Raw genomic sequence first — 17,591 nt, forward strand, 5'->3', positions numbered from 1 at the left:
GTCAGCCACCACCTCCACAGGGTCCAGGACTGAGCTGGCCTTCTTCACCAGTTAGTTCAGTCTTGCTCTCCTGTATCCTGTCCGCCCACAGCGGGTGAAATCCTTCCAATGTGGTGTTCGTGTCCGGTGTTAGCTCTGTTAGCATGATGCTACTCTGCCAGTATTCCCTCTGGTGCTGGGTTAGCTCGTCCACCTTATCGTAGATAGATCTTACAGTCCCCATAACGGTGGGTGGAAGGACAGAACTGCCTCAGAAATTATTATGAGAAACTGCCTGCACTGTCACAGGGAAAAAAAGCAAGGCTTTATCTTGACTGTTAATTATTTTTAGCAAAAATAGACTTATAGCACCTCTCTAAAGGAAAAGCCACATTAATGGAATTATAAAGTCACACACAAATGTTAAAAATAATCTTTGAATAGAGGACATTAACAAAGAAATAGAAAAACATCTCTCTTCACTTCTCTGAGTGTTGAATAACTGGCCTCAGTCACTCCCTGGTTGGTATAACCCTCTGAGCAATCTCCCTGGGAAACTCAGGTTGTTTTTATTAATTTTAGAGGAGAAAAAAGTAAATAATATATTAAATATATTAAATTAAATATCCCAACACTACAGACACAGTCCATTGTGTGTGTGTGTGTGTGTGTGTGTGTGTGTGTGTGTGTGTGTGTGTGTGTGTGTGTTTGTGTTTTAAATAAGTTGCCCAGTCTTAGTCTTGATCTTGTATAACTTATAAGATAAGCAGAGGAAGGGAAATCCCCTGTCTGCCCTGGCAATTCGCACCTAGCTGGTATGTTAGTAAAGATGTAAATGTCAATCTCATAATTAAAGGATATAAAAAATGCCTAGAGAAAGAAATTCTTAGGAACAGCAAAGCTTGCACAAGCTGGCAAAATTGGAATGTGGAAGGATTTCAGAGCAACATGACTTCTGTGAATGCTGAAAACTAAGGAGCTTTTCCCTGTGTATTTGACAAAACAGAGGCTGTTTTCAAAACCACCTGCTACATACTAACTACGAATTTAGTATGAAGTACTACTACTGCATACTACATACTGTGTTTGAAGGTAGTATGTAGTGATTGTTCTGTTGGGTCTGTTTTGCAGTATGCTGGGCCAGGCGTCACTGGATTTCCGGTTTCAGAAAGAGGAAGAAAACAACGGCCAACCTGATAGCAAAACTGCTTCTTTAGCATCCACTTATTATTTAAAAATGTAAGAAGTGGTTTATATGGAATTAAATAATTTTCACAGCACCTAAAAACTGAGTTCCCCCTGTCAAAAAAGAAGAAAAAAGAAAAAGCGGGACGTTAGCACTGTGCTTTATCAGAAACAGTATGCGAGGGAAACTGGTTCGCTGCATACTGAGACATTTTCCCAAAACAGTACGACATCCAGGAAGTTTTGGCATACTGCGGATTTTGCTCTTGTTCACATACTGCATACTACATACTGAATTGTGGCCAAATCAGTACGTACTGCTAGTATAGTAGGCAGTTTAGAAATTGTCAGTGTGACCTCCAACAAAACGTAGGTTCATTGCCACTGCAAGCAGTGCCTCGGCATTTGAACACTGCCCCCTACAGTTATTAAACAATATCTGCCTGGGATAACAGTATAAAGATCTGTTGCTGAGTAAACAGATTTATTTTGCCATTGACTTTTGAAGGAAAACCTTACAGATGAAACAGAAAAGAAAAATGAAAAAAAAAATCAGTCATCATCTTCCTCCTCTTCATCTGATTCCTCCATCTCCTCTTGAGCAGCTTCCTGTACCTCTAAAGCTTCTTTGAGTGCCTGTTCCTCCTCAAGTGATGGATCAAGGGCCTCTGTGATTTCTGGTCCACTAGGGTATTCCTTCTGTGGTAGTGGGGGGACATGAGGGCTAAACCCTTCACCTGCATACTTCAGACCCCATCCAACATAAATGTTTTCAAACTTCCTAAATGAAAACACATCAGGTAGTTGTTAGCACATTTTTTCTTATAGGTAACTTTGAACAAATTAAACACAGTAAGTAAGAATACTCTGATCCATGTACTTACTTTCCACAAGCATATGCATATGCCCCTGGCCAGAGATTAGATCGTAAAGCAGCTATTGCATGCTGGCTGGTGAGAGCAGAGGATATTTTGGAGCTCCAGGGAGGCGTGTTGAACATTTCTGAGGAACAAAAATATTTAAGAGACTCAGCTGCCTTTAAGGACACAGATTTGGATTCAGAAACAGAGGAAGGATGAGATTGTTGGTTAATCAACAAAAGTTGAGAGAAAAAGACACCGTTAATTTATCATAACATCTCTACAAGTACAGAAAATAATAAACTACGGTTAAATAGTTATCAATCAATCAATCAATCTCTATTTCTATAGCACCAAATCAAAACGAACATTATCTCAAGATGCTTTTACAAACATAGCAGGTCTAGCTAGACTGTACTCTATGTTAAATGATTAACAAAGACCCAACATCAAGACTGGATACGATCTAGTCCCATCTTACTGACAGGACCTGATCTTATCTCATCTTAATCCACCATGAACATTGCACCTCGCAGTATTTAGCTAGATACAGCAGCAAGGAAAAACTTCCTTTTAACAGGCAGAAACCTCGAGCAGAACCAGACTCGTGTTAGACAGACATCTGCTTCAACCGAGTTGGGGTTGGAAAGAGGGATAGAGGAGAATAAGAGAGAGAAAGAGTGCTTTGTTTTGTAATTGTGCTTTCAATAAGCTACGTTTTAAGGTGTTTGAGTTTACTCAACGATAGAGATTTTCTCCTGATGAGTACAGAAAGATCAATGTAGAAAGATGGTTATCAGCTCCAAAGTATGATTATCAAGGATGGCTACGTTTATGAAAAAATGGCAATATCAGCTACATCCTAATTTATCAGGCTGAATGATGACAAAAAGAGACGGACCTAAACCTGTAGTTTGTGGCAAAGTCTGTTAAAAGGACCTTATTTGATTGGTGTTAGCAGGGCACTCATTGAATGTTGATATGGCGCAGTGCTAATTGCATGCAGCATGAAAGCTTTCTGTTATTGTTCCAACATTTTATCTCCTACTGTCTGATCTCATTGGAATTTTGGCAGCTGAACACAAAGATTGGAGGTAGTTTATCATGATTTGTAATGCAAAGCAACAACTTCCCAAACTCTTACCGTTATATCAAGACTGCCTTGGTTGTCTTTTAAACCCTTTCCTGGTATGGCAGGAAATTGTCCTAAATCAAAGACTGACCTGCATCTTGGGAGAGGGGAGTGAGCAGAGGGGGTCCAATCTCTGGCTCAGGTTCATCAGGCTCCTCCTCCCTGTCCTCAGCCTCCTCTTCATCATGAGTTTCTTCTTCTTGTTTCACAGCCAGGTTTACCCAAGTACAGCGCCCCTTAAGAAGGTCATACATATGTTCATATAGGAAAAGTAAACACATGTATTCATCAGCCATCAATGGGTCAATGCACTTGCTTTGACCTGTACCTGCTGCAGAATGTGCTGAACATGATGAACCCAGGTAGACAGAGACTCAGCCATCTCAACAACTGGCATGCCTTCAAAGTCAGGATTTGCTTCATAGCTGTCCCGGGGTGTCTCATCCTCTTCATCACCCTCCTCTTCCCCAGCCTGGAAGAAGCCCTGTGGGCTGACTTGTGTTCCAGCAGAGATGCGCGCTATCTGCGCTCTCAGATAGTTGGCTTCATTGCCAGGGAAAGGGGGGTAGCTTACAATTGGGTTATCCAGCTTCCCAGTGAAGAATTTACGGATCTGGCGAGAAACAGTGATCTGTGCAGGAGTGACTGATGGGAGCCTTACCCAGGGAAGACCAGCCTCATTGCACACATAGTACACAAACTTGTTGGCACCTGATCCTATCGCCTCCTTTGGCACAACTGGTGGGGACTTAAAGGTCGACTGAGGGAGTGTATCCACCTGAAAATGAAAACCAGGAAAACCATAATCTTAGACAACTAAGACAAACCAGACAATCAGTCAGGAGATTGATATGATGGTATCATAATTTCCAATGCATTTAACTGCTGTCACCAGGTTGGTTCCAATAAAGTGGTTCAGGGCATGCAGACGGACCAGGCCTTTGTTTGTTTTACAGAGAGTAATAATTCTGCCATTAATATAATATTTCCTGAATACTACACAAGCAAGAAAAGAAAGAGAAAAGTATGCTGCATGGTGGTGAATATTTTTCCAATTGTGGTGGAAATTAAATTATGAAGAAGGAAAACACAATACTATTGATATGTTTCTATATTATTGATTATATTACATAATTAACATATCAAAATAAACTGCATTGGCAAAAGAGGGCACTTTTTTTTTTTACATTTGATTCACTGGAGGAGCATCCGGAGGGCATTTTTGTGCATTCAATCCACAAAGAGCAACTAAAAGTGAACACTTTTTAACTATTTATTGACTCTTTTATGTCTTATATAATTGAGGGGCATCCAGAGGGCACTTTTTTTTTGCAGTTTTTACATTTATAGGCCATCCAGAGGGCACCGTTTTATGTTTTGTACATTTCAGGTGCATCCAGAGGGCACTTTTTCATGCATTTTCAAATGAAATGGCACCATAGAAGGCAATTTGTACTGTTTAATCTAATCCGAGAGGGTACTTTAGCGCGATGTCTTTAGACATGAGGGCACCAGGGGGGCCGTACATTTTTTATAGCTATCTCCTACAGCTAAGAAACTGTGCACTGTCTTTGTCAAATATGCAAACAGATAAATTATCGAGAGCTCAACAGTTAAGCATGTTGTTACACATGTTGAATGATAGACTTAGTGTTCAGATTATATTGACTAACAGTAATTTAAATAGGAGCAATACCAGGAAAATGTTTTACAACAAATATCATAAGTTACAGTTGAAGAATAAAATAATCTTTTACATTGTAAATTGGCATTCTTGCTCACTTCAGAAATGTTATATCCTGCATTGTTATACTCAAACTTACTTCCATGGTCTGCCTCATCAAATAAACAAACAAATAAATAACCAAAGTACTTTTTGTGTCCTTACCTCATTCTCCTGAGTCACAGCCTCTCTCTCCTCTTCCTCTCCTGCATCCTCAGTGCTCTGCTCCTCTTCTTCCTCCCCTTCTCTGTACTCTGCTTCAGCAACAATATAGCTGCTCTGTGTTCCCAGGATTTTGCCCCAAAATCGGCAACGCTGCAGTGATTGAGACTCAACAAGCTGCTTGAGTGCGAGGAAGATCCTCTGCATCTCCTCTCTGCCCAGGCCCACCCCAGCCTGTTCCAGGTAAAAGCCAATCTCATTCACATTTGGAAAAGGTGTGTCCACCTGACAAAGACCAATAACAAGTGTTACATTAAGAAAGTTGCCTCATAAAGGAGTGATACCAACCATACTTTTTTACGATGAAAGGGTAAGTGATAATGTCACACAGTTTAATAAAATCGATTGTGGTGGACTGCATCAGTAAAAGAATGCTTGATGAAAAACTAAATCCTTCATGATTTAGGCAGATTGCTGTCTAACATGAGTCTGGATCTGCTCGAGGTTTCTGCCTGTTAAAAGGAAGTTTTTCCTTGCTGCTGTAACTAGCTAAATACTGCAAGGTGCAATGCTCATGGTGGATTACGATGAGTCCTGTCAGTAAGCGGGGACTGGATCTTATCTTGTCTTGATGTTGAGTCTATATTAATTTAACAGAGTACAGTCTACACCTGCTATGTTTGTAAAAGTGTCTTGAGGTAACATTTGTTGTGATTTGGCTCTATACAAATAAAGACTGATTGAACACAAGTAGCAGTAAAATGCTTGTGTATAAAATAGGTTCTATGTCCAGTTAACTGCTGTGGACATAGCAGAAATATGTGAAATGGCTACATTTGGTGTTGAAGAAACTAGTTCCCTTTGTTTTGTAGGTGAGTGTAGCCAATACCAGTTCGTCCTCTTGGTCAGCTTCTTCTGAGCGAGCAAACAGCTGGCGCTGCTGCTCAGCCAGCAGCTCAGCAGCTGTTGTCTGTTGTAGGTCTCGTAGGGTGCTCTGCTTTTGTTCAAATAAACCCCGTTTGACATCATGGCTCATATCCTCGAACACATCCACCACATCCTGTGGACGCTCATCCATCAGCTTTATCAGCAACCGAGTGAGATGGTCATAACTGGAACATTACAGACCCATTGTCAGTTTTGCATTAGATGGTAATTAGATGGCCCTTTAACTATAACAATAACAAATGTATGTTTCAACATTGACCACATCATTGAATTCTGGCAACACATTTTTTTTTAATAATGCTACAATCTCTGATTTTACATGTTGTAGTGACTTAATTTGTATTACACAAATTCAATTAACTCAGTAACTCGGATGTTGCAGAGTGCCATTAATTTAACCCTATAGCTCCCTATCTCCAACTTTGAGTACATTAGCTTTCCTCAACGCTTCCCTTCTGTTTGACTTAACACAATGTAGGCTTTGAAGGAGAAAAGGAGCTCTAAGTAGCTTCATGCATATCTCATTCTCGCCTTACTTACAGATTCAGGTTATTTTTCGTGTTGTTTTTCATCAAATAGGCCTTGAACGACGCAGCTGTCTGCTTCGTCTCTTCACTGCTGTCTTGGTTTCCATCCGCAGCTTCCATCTCTTTCACACGTCTTAAAACGTTTCACCTTTAATCCTACTGACACTTCAAGATTAGTCAGAAACGCTCTTCTGGATGTCTAGCATTAAATACTCTTGCAGGTTCGGGACGAACAGCAGCAGCGGTGTAGACACAAACTTTGATGGTTGCTAAGGTAACTGTAACAGACTGGTTGCTACCCTCGGCGGCACCACGCCCCCTAGAGGACAATCAGACAATAAGGTTTTCATTAAATGGGAAGTACTGTAGAGATGGGTGTTGGAGCTATTTGTTTATTTTTTGTATTTAAATATTTATTTATTCATAATTAATAAGTAGTATTAATTGTTAGATTTATCCAAACCTTTCTTTTTATAGGTAATTTAAGCAAGTGGACTGGTGGCTGGAGAGGTGCTGGTTCACTTGCCTGGGCACTGCCGATGTGCCCTTGAGCAAGGCACTGAACCCCCAACTGCTCGGGGTGCGCTGGTTGACGGCAGTATCCTCACTCTGACATCTCTCCCTAAGCATGTTCACTGCATGTGTGTGCATTTGTATGTATATACCAAAAAAACTGTATGTGTAACATGTCCAAAAATAACACGAGTGAAAAAATTGAATTTCCCCCCTGGGGATTAATAAAGTACCTTTCTTTCTTTCTTTCTTTCTTTCTTTCTTAATTTAAGTTAGATTTTTAGGGATATATTTTGTGCTAGTCATTTGTTTAGTATATTTAGATTTTTTGTATATTTAGTATTTATTTTGTTATTTTTTGTTTGTTTGCTAATTAGGAACTTTGGGCACCTGAGGTTATTTAGATAGGTAGGTGGCAGAAGGCCAGCATGCACCTGTGTGAGTCTATGGTTTTTTACCAGCACAAGAGGGGCAGCAGGAGCCGTGACTTTCTTTATACCCTTTGTTTGCTTGCTTGCCATCAAAATAAACCATTAGAAACCGCTGAACTTTTGCATGGACATCGGACTTATTTTGCCTGCATAGTGCGTATATCACATTCCCACGGTGCATCAGTGACCCTTTGATTAAGTTTAGATAAAGTTTGAGTTTGATATTTTGATTTTTCTTTGAGTTTTTTATGACAAAGAGCCACTACAGTTAGACTAGGATCAGAATCATTTAAACTTAAATATCCCGTTTCATTATGTAAGAACCAAAATGTGATTAAAGTTAATTGAAAATGTAGTTTTAAATTCATGCTTTGTACATTTTTTATCCTTGTATGGAGTATGATTGATGATACATCATACAGTGCACAAGGGGTTAATATAGTTTCCCTACCTTTTGACACTAACACCTTTTCATTAAAAGATGAAACCGGATTACATCTACTGTCAAAAAATAATAATATAAGAATGGCATGCAACTACAAAATCAGTTACCATTGCTCGTTTTCAAAGAGCAGTTCAATAGATTTGGTTGCGTCACAGCTCTATTCTGAAGACTGACAGCTGATATCCGGATAAATCATCTGTATATAAATATCAACAATTGCATAGGATGTTCTAACTAACCTGGGGTTAACTTGTTTATATTTCAGCCTTCAAAGGTTGATCACTCGGAACTACATAGTGGTCATTGAACACCACAAGTAAGTAATCTCTTTGGACAGGCCTGATATCAACAAAGAGAGAAACAAATATTCCTCAGTAAATAAAGAAAGTACCAAGTCATTTTGTAGCCTTTTTAGTGTAGGGTCAAACAATATAAGTAGAATATGAACCATATTAGCATCAACTGTAGGATTACTAGGGACACAGCAAACACACTCAAAATGAATGTATGAGAGCTCATAACCAGGATAGTGGGAGCATAACACCCATGTTTTTGTACATGTAGAAATACAGGTTCCCTAATCATTTCCCTCTCATCATTTGGTTTTATGAATATAATGAAGCAACTGTCCTCTTCTGTGTCTCTGCCTATTCGTTTTTTCTTTTAATGCATCACCTTCCTCTAAGTATGTATACAAAAACATTAAGTGTGACATCAATATAAAATGCTACTTCAGAAAGAAAAAAAACGTAAAAAAGGAATGCACGAAAGAAATGTACACACTGATGCTTTGACAATTGAGTCATATATTTAGGGCACAAAAGGCTTATTGAGAATCTCAGATCAATTGGTACAGGATCATTAGAATTATGCATACATTGCACATGATTGCACATCTGGCTGAGAATGGTGCCAGATAACCTGTCAGTCTAAAGCAATTTAGTGAAAAGCAATCATAGGTGCCTAAGAGATTAGAGATTTCAAGAACTACTGTGCAAACTTTGTAAAAGTTTACAGAGCTTTCTCTTTTGGAATCATCTACCAGTCAGGGTCCGGGAGGCAGACACCCTGTCTAACATGAGTCTGATTCTGCTCAAGGTTTCTGTCTGTTAAAAGGAAGTTTTTCCTTGCCGCTGTAACTAGCTTAACACTGCAAGGTGCAATGCTATCATCTCTCTCTCTCTCTCTCTCTCTCTCTCTCTGTTAATAATTTAACGTAGAATAGGGCCTAGACCTGCTCTGTTTCTAGAAAGCGTCTTAAGATAATGTTTCTTGTGATTTGGTGCTATACATATAAAGATTGATTGATTGATTAACTGATTGACAGTCTTGAGTGAGCATTCCCTGTAAAACAAAATATCTGTGTATTACCCCACATACTTTAAGTCTACAACAGAGAGTAGAATTACCGGACATTAGGTCAGATTGACTTTAGTGCAGCCTGAGTAAGAACTATTGCATTAATATAGAACCAGTCCATTCAACGTTGTCATTGGTATTCATGATCCTTTACAGCTCTCAGACAAAACAATAGATAGGAAGATAAAAGAGAAAAACAAATAAGGCTGTGTAGGAGAAGACCTTCCACTGACTCTGTGGAGTAGAGTAAAACTTTAATGTCCCCGTGGGGCAGTTTGCTGTAAAGGCAGTAAATGTCACATTGTTCTGTCAGGATTTTGATCTTCTAACATAAACTAATGAGGGAGTATAAGAAAAGTGTACTCAAAATGAAGCCTAAAAAAGTTTTTTGAGCAGAATCACCTGTTGTACACTACTCAAACAGATCCAACAGTCTCCCATCACACAGAACCCTGAGCAGCTCTTTCACCCCCACCAGTTTGTCTAACGTTCTTCAACTTTGCTTTGGATTTTATGTGCTCAGCAGCTATAATTATGTAAAGCTTCATCCGAGGAGATGCAGCAGTAGAGTAGCACTACATAGTCCATCTGTCCTGCTGTATATGGTACAGTACAGAGAGTAAAACTGTTAATTTAAAAAAGACCTAAGTGACATTGACCTCTAACCCTGCAACCTGACCAGTCCATCTGCGTATTGGAACTGGTCACTGTTTTCATAGTCCAGCATGTCCAGAGCAACCTCACAGCTCTCCTTGACCACACGTTCTGTGTCTTTACGGAAACGCTGCAGCACAGCCAGACACTCATCTTTGCCGATTGAGCCAAGGGCCTCCGCTGCCTCATGGCGAACCATTGGGCTCTCACCGGGACGCTCCAAAGCTGCACTCAGGGCGGGGACCGCTGCAGGGTGCTGCATCTGACCTAGGACGTAGCCAATTTCATGACGGAACAAAGCACTGGAGCACTGCAGGCCTGGAGACGAAACATAAAAAGATATTTTATTTAGTTATATTTAGGTATGCCTCACATGTACTAATAACAGTGGTGGACAATAACAAAGTAAATTTACTTAGGTACTGTACTTAAGTACATTTTTTGAGTATCTGTACTTTACCTGTGCATTATTTTTGAGGGGAACTTATAACTTTTACTCCATTTGAAAGACAATTATCATACTTCTGACTTCACTACATTTCTATCAGTGCTCTAGTTACTCACTACTTTTGCTTTGAAGTCAGCGGATTCATTTTCTTTTCTGAAATCAGATCCCAAAGACCGTAAACTGTTCATGTACTTGTGTTTGGTTTGTCTCAATGGTGTAGCCGTACCTCGGTTGAGGGTAGAGCAAACGCAGATCAAATGTTATTCAGACCAGTCCGTTCATTTAGTTGTGGTATTGATAGCTATGGTGGAGAAGGATGATGATTCGCTACTTGACCATGACCATATTTTAAGCCCACATTTGAGGTTTGTGAAATGATGAATGATTGGTATTGTTGTAATCTCTGATCTGTTTACCACACAAACTTCACCACAGCCTACAAAACATCACCATCTAAACTAAAACATGTTAAGATCTGTAGCTAACAAACTTGTTTTATTCTAGATGAACATTTTAAACTTGGCTGTGCTTGTAGTAACTTAGTTGCTGTTTATATTTTATGGTTTACTCTTAAGATATGAATAATGTTTTCTAGATAAACATAACGTAGCTGAATGTACACCCATGCATCCTTGACTGCACTCATGCTTTGAGAAAAAACATTTTGAGATACTTTCAAAAGTACTTTGAATACTTAAGTATTTTTAAAAGCAAGTACTCCAGGACTTTAACATTTTCACTTGTATTGAAGTAATGTTTGACCAGGAGGCTCTAAACTTTGACTTAAGTCATGAAGCTGTGTACTTTATCCACCACTGACTAATACTGCACTCCAGTTCTGAGTGAATGTCAATGTTATTTACAAAAGCTATAAAGAATGTAAATAACACGATGAAAAACAGAAGTTGTACAAAGTTGACTAAATAAAAAAAAAAAGTAAAATATAGATTTAATTAGCTTGTTTTATTTGGCTTTTCTGAGTTCAAGTAAATATTAGCAGTGTAACAGGATTAATTGACAATGTGGGGAAATTAATGGAATCGCTAAAATGTAGTTCAGACTTATCACTAAAAACTACAAGTCCTGTTTTTGTTTCAAATCACAAAGAATTTGCACCTGAGATGAAAACATGAAAAGGACCATCACATTACCAGAACTTGAGTTGCAGTTGTGTTTTTTTTTTCCACAACGGCTACAATGATAACTAGCTAGAACATGAGTGTCATCTCTTACCATCTCCCAGTGCTAGTGCAGCCTCCTCGTTGCCAAGGTTACGCAGGGCAAACATGGCCCTGTAACGTTCAAACAGTGGTAGTGTCTCATCCAGCAAAATAGAGCGGAGCTCTGACACACTCTTCCTCTCTGCTGGGGGGGCGGGATCAACGGAGCAGTATGGATTTTTATCTGTACTTGCACCATCCAACTGTTTCTCTCCTCCACCCTGCAGCCACTCAAGCCGACGAACAGCCAACTGACACGTCTCTGCAACCTGCAGAGAAGCAGCAGGGTGTTTAAATGTACTGCTGGTACAATGCTACATGCACAATGTTTGATTCCACATTTCTGACATGTGTCTTTGTTGTCATGAAGACTGAATCAAAGTAAAAACCGAAGTGAAGAAAGATGATAGTACGAATACTGTATGCTTGATCATTTTCATTTGGCTATTTAACTGATACAGCAATAGACTGAAGTCTATATTCTAACCTTGTGATTTCTACACAAACTGTTATTTAAAAACAAGGTTGTAGTTCCAATAGTACCAAAAGAACTAAACCACAACTGTTACAGACAACAAGCTTTGTCTGGGTCAACGTTTGTAAAGTTATGCACACTGAAAAAAAACAGCAACATTTCTCCACATTTAGCTCCAAAACGTCATAAAAACAAGTTTAAGTCACTTCTTTATCACATTTAGAGAAATATTTGTGACCTTCTCCACATTTAATTTCATTGTGAAAAATATGTTAAAGTTACAATCACTGTTAAATTCAAATGCTAAATAAAAATCTAAATGTGAAATGTTATGTCTAAATGTTAAATATAAATCTGAATGTTAGTTATAATTATAAATGTTCAAAATAAATGTTGATTGTCGAATCTAAGTGTGAAATGTTGCTCTGCGATCCTATCAGGTGTCTTTTATATCCCAGACACCTGAATTACCCCCTTCGGCGATTATTAAGTACATTCCATTCTATTCTATTCTCTATTCTAAGTATTTATGCAATATGTAAATTCACACTGCTGCCTGGCAACACATACAAAATGTGGAGGCTTGAGTGTTCATTCTTACCTCTATAACGGGATCCTGACTGTACTCTTTAAGAAGATCTAGAACCATGGGATCTCCAATGGCTCCCAAAGCTTCTCCTGAAGACAGACACACAGTGATTGTAAAGCACAAATATAAAGTAAATGGTGAACAGACTATGCTAACACAGCGCCTCTCCAGTCTTCAAACCACTTAAGGTGTCTTCACATATCAGCTTTCACTATTTCAAAAACACATTTCTATACTAATCAAGTGCAGAGCAAGGCTACAAATCAGCTAAACATTCATTTACAATATAAACTCCTCAAAAAAAAGTTTGTTGGCAAAGTGAGCCTAAGTATCTTGTCCAAAAATATTTTGACATGTAGATAGGATAAGCTTTGGTGTGGGAAACATTTGAATCCCATGTGACAGTGAATAGGCTCTTTTCACCTCCCATTGATTGAGCTCAAATGTACATTTACCTGCTTCATGCCTGACCATTGCTTCCTGCTGTGTATCTTTCAGTACAGCAGTCAGAGTTGGTATGGCCCGTTTGTCCTGCATCTGTCCCAGGCAGTAGGCCAGCTCATGCTTCAGCAGCGCAGACTCATCGCTGAAGGCCTTACTGATCCATTCGATTGCCTCAGCACCTGACACAGGATTCAGCTTAAATCAGTTCTCACAGGACAAGACTTTAACAGATTGTACATGTTCATCCTGAAAACTGTTTTGGTAGACTACACATGGAAGTCAGAGCAATCACAGACATTAAGCTTGAGTAAACAATACGTTAATTTGATGAATACTTATCTTAAATGTGTCAGATTTTAAAGAAGCACCGTAAAAGCTTACCAACAACATGTAAACAGAACAGATTTCAAACTATTGTAAAGAATTAGAGATGTAACGGTATCCCCAATTTCACAACATGAGAACAGAAGTGTCTCCATTCCATAGTGGACCTGTGACAGTATGAAACAATAGGTCTTGCGGGCAAAAAGTGATGATGATCACACTTGACTTTTGGCCCTTCAGTGACCTGTTTTTGAGACCTACAGTGATGGCCAAAATTAATTATTAGAACACTTGGCATATTTAAGAGGTTTCAGTTGTTTGGTTGAATTGGTCATTAAAATACCCATAAAATTAATGAAATATCTACAAAGTCATCATCATGCTCTATGAAATCATGCTCTATTAACAATAGAATAGATCCATCATAAGGAGATTTAAACATTTTCATTACAAAAAACAAGCTAGGCCAATCCCACTGTCAATGTCACAAAATCATGTTCCTTCACAGGACAATGCAAGAGTCTTACTTTAGGACACACCCGTGTGATCCTTTTGAATGTAGAAGGCCTCTCCTGCTCATTAAGTGATTGGTAACATCAGGGTTTTGTCACTGTGGCCACACCACCAATTGGTATAAATCCAAAGCATCTAGAAGAAGTCTTGAACACATGTCGCTCTCTGAACACGACTAAGGTGAAGTAGGAGCTTACGAGTGAGCAACGGGTTCGAATAAAGGCCCTTTATGATGCTGGCTGGAGTTACCGCCGCATAGCCAAGGACCTGAGATGCAGTCCAAGCCCGTAAAGTACACTTTAGCTGCCATGATGCCACCAATTCACACCAGAACCGAAAGGAGAGAGGTAGAAAAAAAGACAAGTGAAGCATCTCAAAGTGTCAGCCTCAGGAACAGGTGACTCAGTGAAAACTGATGGATTCATGAATAAGAAAGTAGACCACAACAATACTTCTGGTGAGGCATAGAGTCGATCTGGGAGTCGTCTTAATGGGCCTGGATTTATTTTACAAGAGGACAATGACTCTCAACAATCTTCTAACTATTGCCTGAACTACCTGTGACAGAAGGAATCTGCTGGAACATTGAAAATGATGGACTGGCCTCCTCAAAGTCTGGACCTCAACCCCATCAAGCTAATTTGGGGCGAGTTGGAGAATAAACCGGACAGATCTATTTTACATTCAAGGAAAGACTTTTGAGTTTTAGAGGGCATGGGATAACATTAGTGTTGAAGTTCTCAGGAAATATATGGATACTATGTCAGAGAGATGTGCTGCTGTAATTGCTTCAAAAGGTGGACAATGGACATACCAAATATTAAAGTTAAAAGTGGATAAAAACCGCAGGACTCACTTCATCTGATGTTTGTTGGGCTCAGAGCAACCATCTACATGTTTTACGAACATTATGAAATTAAATCATGTTTTGGAGGCACGAACAAAGTCAATTTATTTAGATCTGTCAGGTGTTCTAATCATTTTGGCCACCAGTGTATTTTTTACAATTATTTCTTTTTTTCTATGTCTGTGTTTACCTCCAAGGCTCTTCAGTGTAAATAAAGCTCTAAACCGCCGGGCCAGGTCCAGTCCTGGGTCCACCAAAACTTTTCCAACTGCTCCCACCTTCTCACCACTGGCCATTATGCTAAACAGGGAGAAAGACAGCTGTGAGCATTACGTTAACTGATCAAATAAATAACTCAGAAAAAAGTAAATTGCAAAGATTTGTGTATTCTAAGACTGACAGAAAATATCCGTAGCAATTTGATAAAACAAGAAAATACAAAAGGATTGCAGACTACAACAAATTCACAAACACAACAAACAAAATAATGGAGAGAGGGATGGTTCGATTATGGCAACTATAATTAAACCAGATCTTGCTGGAAAAAGGTGACACACATTTTTATTTAATGTAACTATTAACTGAACAAATAGGCATTATTCTGGATTTTAAGGGTTATTCCTTTATGTCATCCATGACAATAACCAATAACCATACCAAACATGTTGTATAAAAATATTGGCTACTTTTCTCTGCTTCTTGACATTGTGGCTTGTGATCAGACATGATTAATAATAATAATAATAATAATAATCATAATAATAATAATAATAATAATAATAACACATTATATTTATAAAAGTGCTTTAAAAGTTTCTCTAAGACACTTTACAAAAATTCATTATCCAATAGATAAGCAAAGGAAAGCAAAGCAAAACAAAAACAAAAACAAAAAGTCAATCAAATATAGGTTAAAAGCCTTTCTAAACAGGTGGGTTTTGAGTCTGGATTTGAAGTTGGTGAGAGAGGGAGAGAGTCTGAGGTGTAGGGGGAGAGAGTTCCAGGGGGTGGGGGCAGCGACAGAGAAAGCCCTGTCCCCCCAGGTTCGATGCTTGGGTTTGGTGAGAGGGGTGAGGAGGTTGGCATTGGTGGAGTGGAGGTTGCGGGAGGGATTGTATGGCTGCAGAAGGTCGGTGAGGTAGGAGGGAACTAGATTATGGAGGGCTTTGTAGGTGATGAGGAGGATCTTGTATTCTGAAGGGGATGGGAAGCCAATGGAGGTTCTGGAGGACTAGGGTGATGTGGTCTCTGGAGCGGGTGTGAGTGAGGAGGCGTGCAGCTGAGTTTTGTATGTATTGTAATTTGTTGAGGAGGGTGATTAGCAGGTTAAAGATGTCAATTTCTGGATTAGTTTACTAAGATGAAGTAGACAACCAGTTTGCATTTAACTTGATTCAACCTACAGGTGTCATACTAATGTTGATGCTAATCATAACATAAGAAATGTAAATACAAAACAATAACAAACTTTGGCACACTATTGTACATATATCACAACAAACAAAAATCGTCCAATTCATAAAGTAGAAATCTATCATTTTATTCAATGTTACATCAAAGTTTGCTCTGATGTCTTACTGGACAATCATCCAGTCAAAGTAAACTTCACCTCAAAGATAGAACTGCCTTGTTTTGTTGACACTTGCAGATCTCTGAATTATACTGAATACTGAATACTAAGGCTAAGTATGAAGGTTAAGTTACGTCTCAATCTGTCGGAATTGAACACGTCCAGTCCACATGAAAGAGTCACCAGCCACGTTTCAGGCTTTTGTAACGCTACCAGTAAAGGGGATCATTATGTTACCAGCCGGGTTATGAAACTGGTCTGTAGCTAGCTGTTAGCTTCCTGAGTTAAACTTCTACCAAACATTAGACATTCCTTACAACCGGATACAACACAGACTATACTGACATATCGACTCAGAGCTGTAACAACAAGGAAACTAGAAACGTACAAACCTTGCGGTTTATATCCAGGTACTATTGACAGTGGTACGGGTCTCTGTGGGACTACCGGGGACTACACATGGGTGAGGAGTCTTTCTACTTCCGCTTATGTGACGCTATTCAGAGGAAGTTCTTTCAAAGTAAAAGTTCAATCTGCTTTTTATTTAAATGTCCACTAGTTCATGTCAGCATGATCTCAAATCAAATGTAATCAGGTAAACCGAGCATTTTGTTGAAGAGGATTAGGGCCACTGAAAAAAAATGTTTAAGGTCAAAGACTTTTTTTTAAATTATTATTATTATTAAACTGAGAATAAAGTTCTAATTATGAGTTTAAAGTCAGAATTCTGAGAAAAAAGTTGGACTTCTGAGATTAAAGTCAGACTTCTGAGAAAAAAAGTCGGAATTCTGAGAAAAAAGTCAGAATTATGGTTGATTTTCAAAATAAAAGCCATCTGGTATATAACAATTTGCCTGGTAATTATATATTTGGCATTACAATAAATATCAGTTTCCACTGATATTTTTTGATTCAGACTGAAAGGACGAAACTCAAAATGTGATGCTGCCAATTACAGCTACACCTGATTTGGAATTTCAAAATAAAAGCCACTGGAAATGTATCATATTAGTGATGATTTGGGATATTTTCAAAGCGAGATTCTTTAAAAGATCCCTATTTCCACTGAATAATTTCAGTTCAGACTAAAATTAGACAGAATTCAGAGTTTTTTTCTCAGAATTCTGACTTTTTCCTAAGGATAAGATTAATAATGTTTACTAGCGCCCTTGATCCAAGCAGATAAGAGCAGACTATGAGGGGATTAGCTTTACTGTCTGGAATATAGAGAATTACTGGAAGT

At 38.8% G+C, this 17,591-nt stretch overlaps 2 protein-coding genes across 2 annotated transcripts; both read right to left on the reverse strand.

The window, feature by feature from the left end:
- Positions 1-1,621: 1,621 nt before the first annotated feature.
- On the reverse strand, positions 1,622-6,800 carry rsph4a (radial spoke head component 4A). The gene is made up of 7 exons (XM_034700082.1): positions 6,530-6,800; positions 5,931-6,153; positions 5,045-5,326; positions 3,485-3,934; positions 3,248-3,392; positions 2,049-2,166; positions 1,622-1,945 (listed from the first exon to the last, which is right to left on the reverse strand). The coding sequence occupies exons 1-7, from the start codon at positions 6,634-6,636 to the stop codon at positions 1,717-1,719; spliced, it is 1,554 nt and encodes a 517-aa protein (XP_034555973.1). The 5' UTR covers positions 6,637-6,800; the 3' UTR covers positions 1,622-1,716.
- A 1,891-nt stretch (positions 6,801-8,691) lies between these two features.
- dohh (deoxyhypusine hydroxylase/monooxygenase) lies at positions 8,692-16,849 on the reverse strand. The gene is made up of 6 exons (XM_034673219.1): positions 16,741-16,849; positions 14,969-15,078; positions 13,106-13,273; positions 12,663-12,739; positions 11,600-11,855; positions 8,692-10,236 (listed from the first exon to the last, which is right to left on the reverse strand). The coding sequence occupies exons 2-6, from the start codon at positions 15,072-15,074 to the stop codon at positions 9,926-9,928; spliced, it is 918 nt and encodes a 305-aa protein (XP_034529110.1). The 5' UTR covers positions 15,075-15,078; positions 16,741-16,849; the 3' UTR covers positions 8,692-9,925.
- Positions 16,850-17,591: the final 742 nt, after the last annotated feature.

This window comes from Notolabrus celidotus, chromosome 2, assembly GCF_009762535.1.
Source record: "Notolabrus celidotus isolate fNotCel1 chromosome 2, fNotCel1.pri, whole genome shotgun sequence".
NCBI classification, from domain to species: Eukaryota; Metazoa; Chordata; class Actinopteri; order Labriformes; family Labridae; genus Notolabrus; species Notolabrus celidotus.

What these genes read in the sequence shown, in the direction of transcription:
- rsph4a (XM_034700082.1), bottom strand. Translation starts at nt 6,636, where the DNA reads ATGGAAGCTGCGGATGGAAACCAAGACAGCAGTGAAGAGACGAAGCAG. An exon ending in TCCCCTCTCCCAAGATGCAG is followed by an intron (nt 2,167 to 3,247) that starts GTCAGTCTTTGA and finishes TTTGTTCCTCAG; the next exon opens with AAATGTTCAACACGCCTCCC. An exon ending in TATGCATATGCTTGTGGAAA is followed by an intron (nt 1,946 to 2,048) that starts GTAAGTACATGG and finishes GTTTTCATTTAG; the next exon opens with GAAGTTTGAAAACATTTATG.
- dohh (XM_034673219.1), bottom strand. Translation starts at nt 15,074, where the DNA reads ATGGCCAGTGGTGAGAAGGTGGGAGCAGTTGGAAAAGTTTTGGTGGAC. An exon ending in TACACTGAAGAGCCTTGGAG is followed by an intron (nt 13,274 to 14,968) that starts GTAAACACAGAC and finishes ATCCTGTGTCAG; the next exon opens with GTGCTGAGGCAATCGAATGG. An exon ending in AATGGTCAGGCATGAAGCAG is followed by an intron (nt 12,740 to 13,105) that starts GTAAATGTACAT and finishes GTCTGTCTTCAG; the next exon opens with GAGAAGCTTTGGGAGCCATT.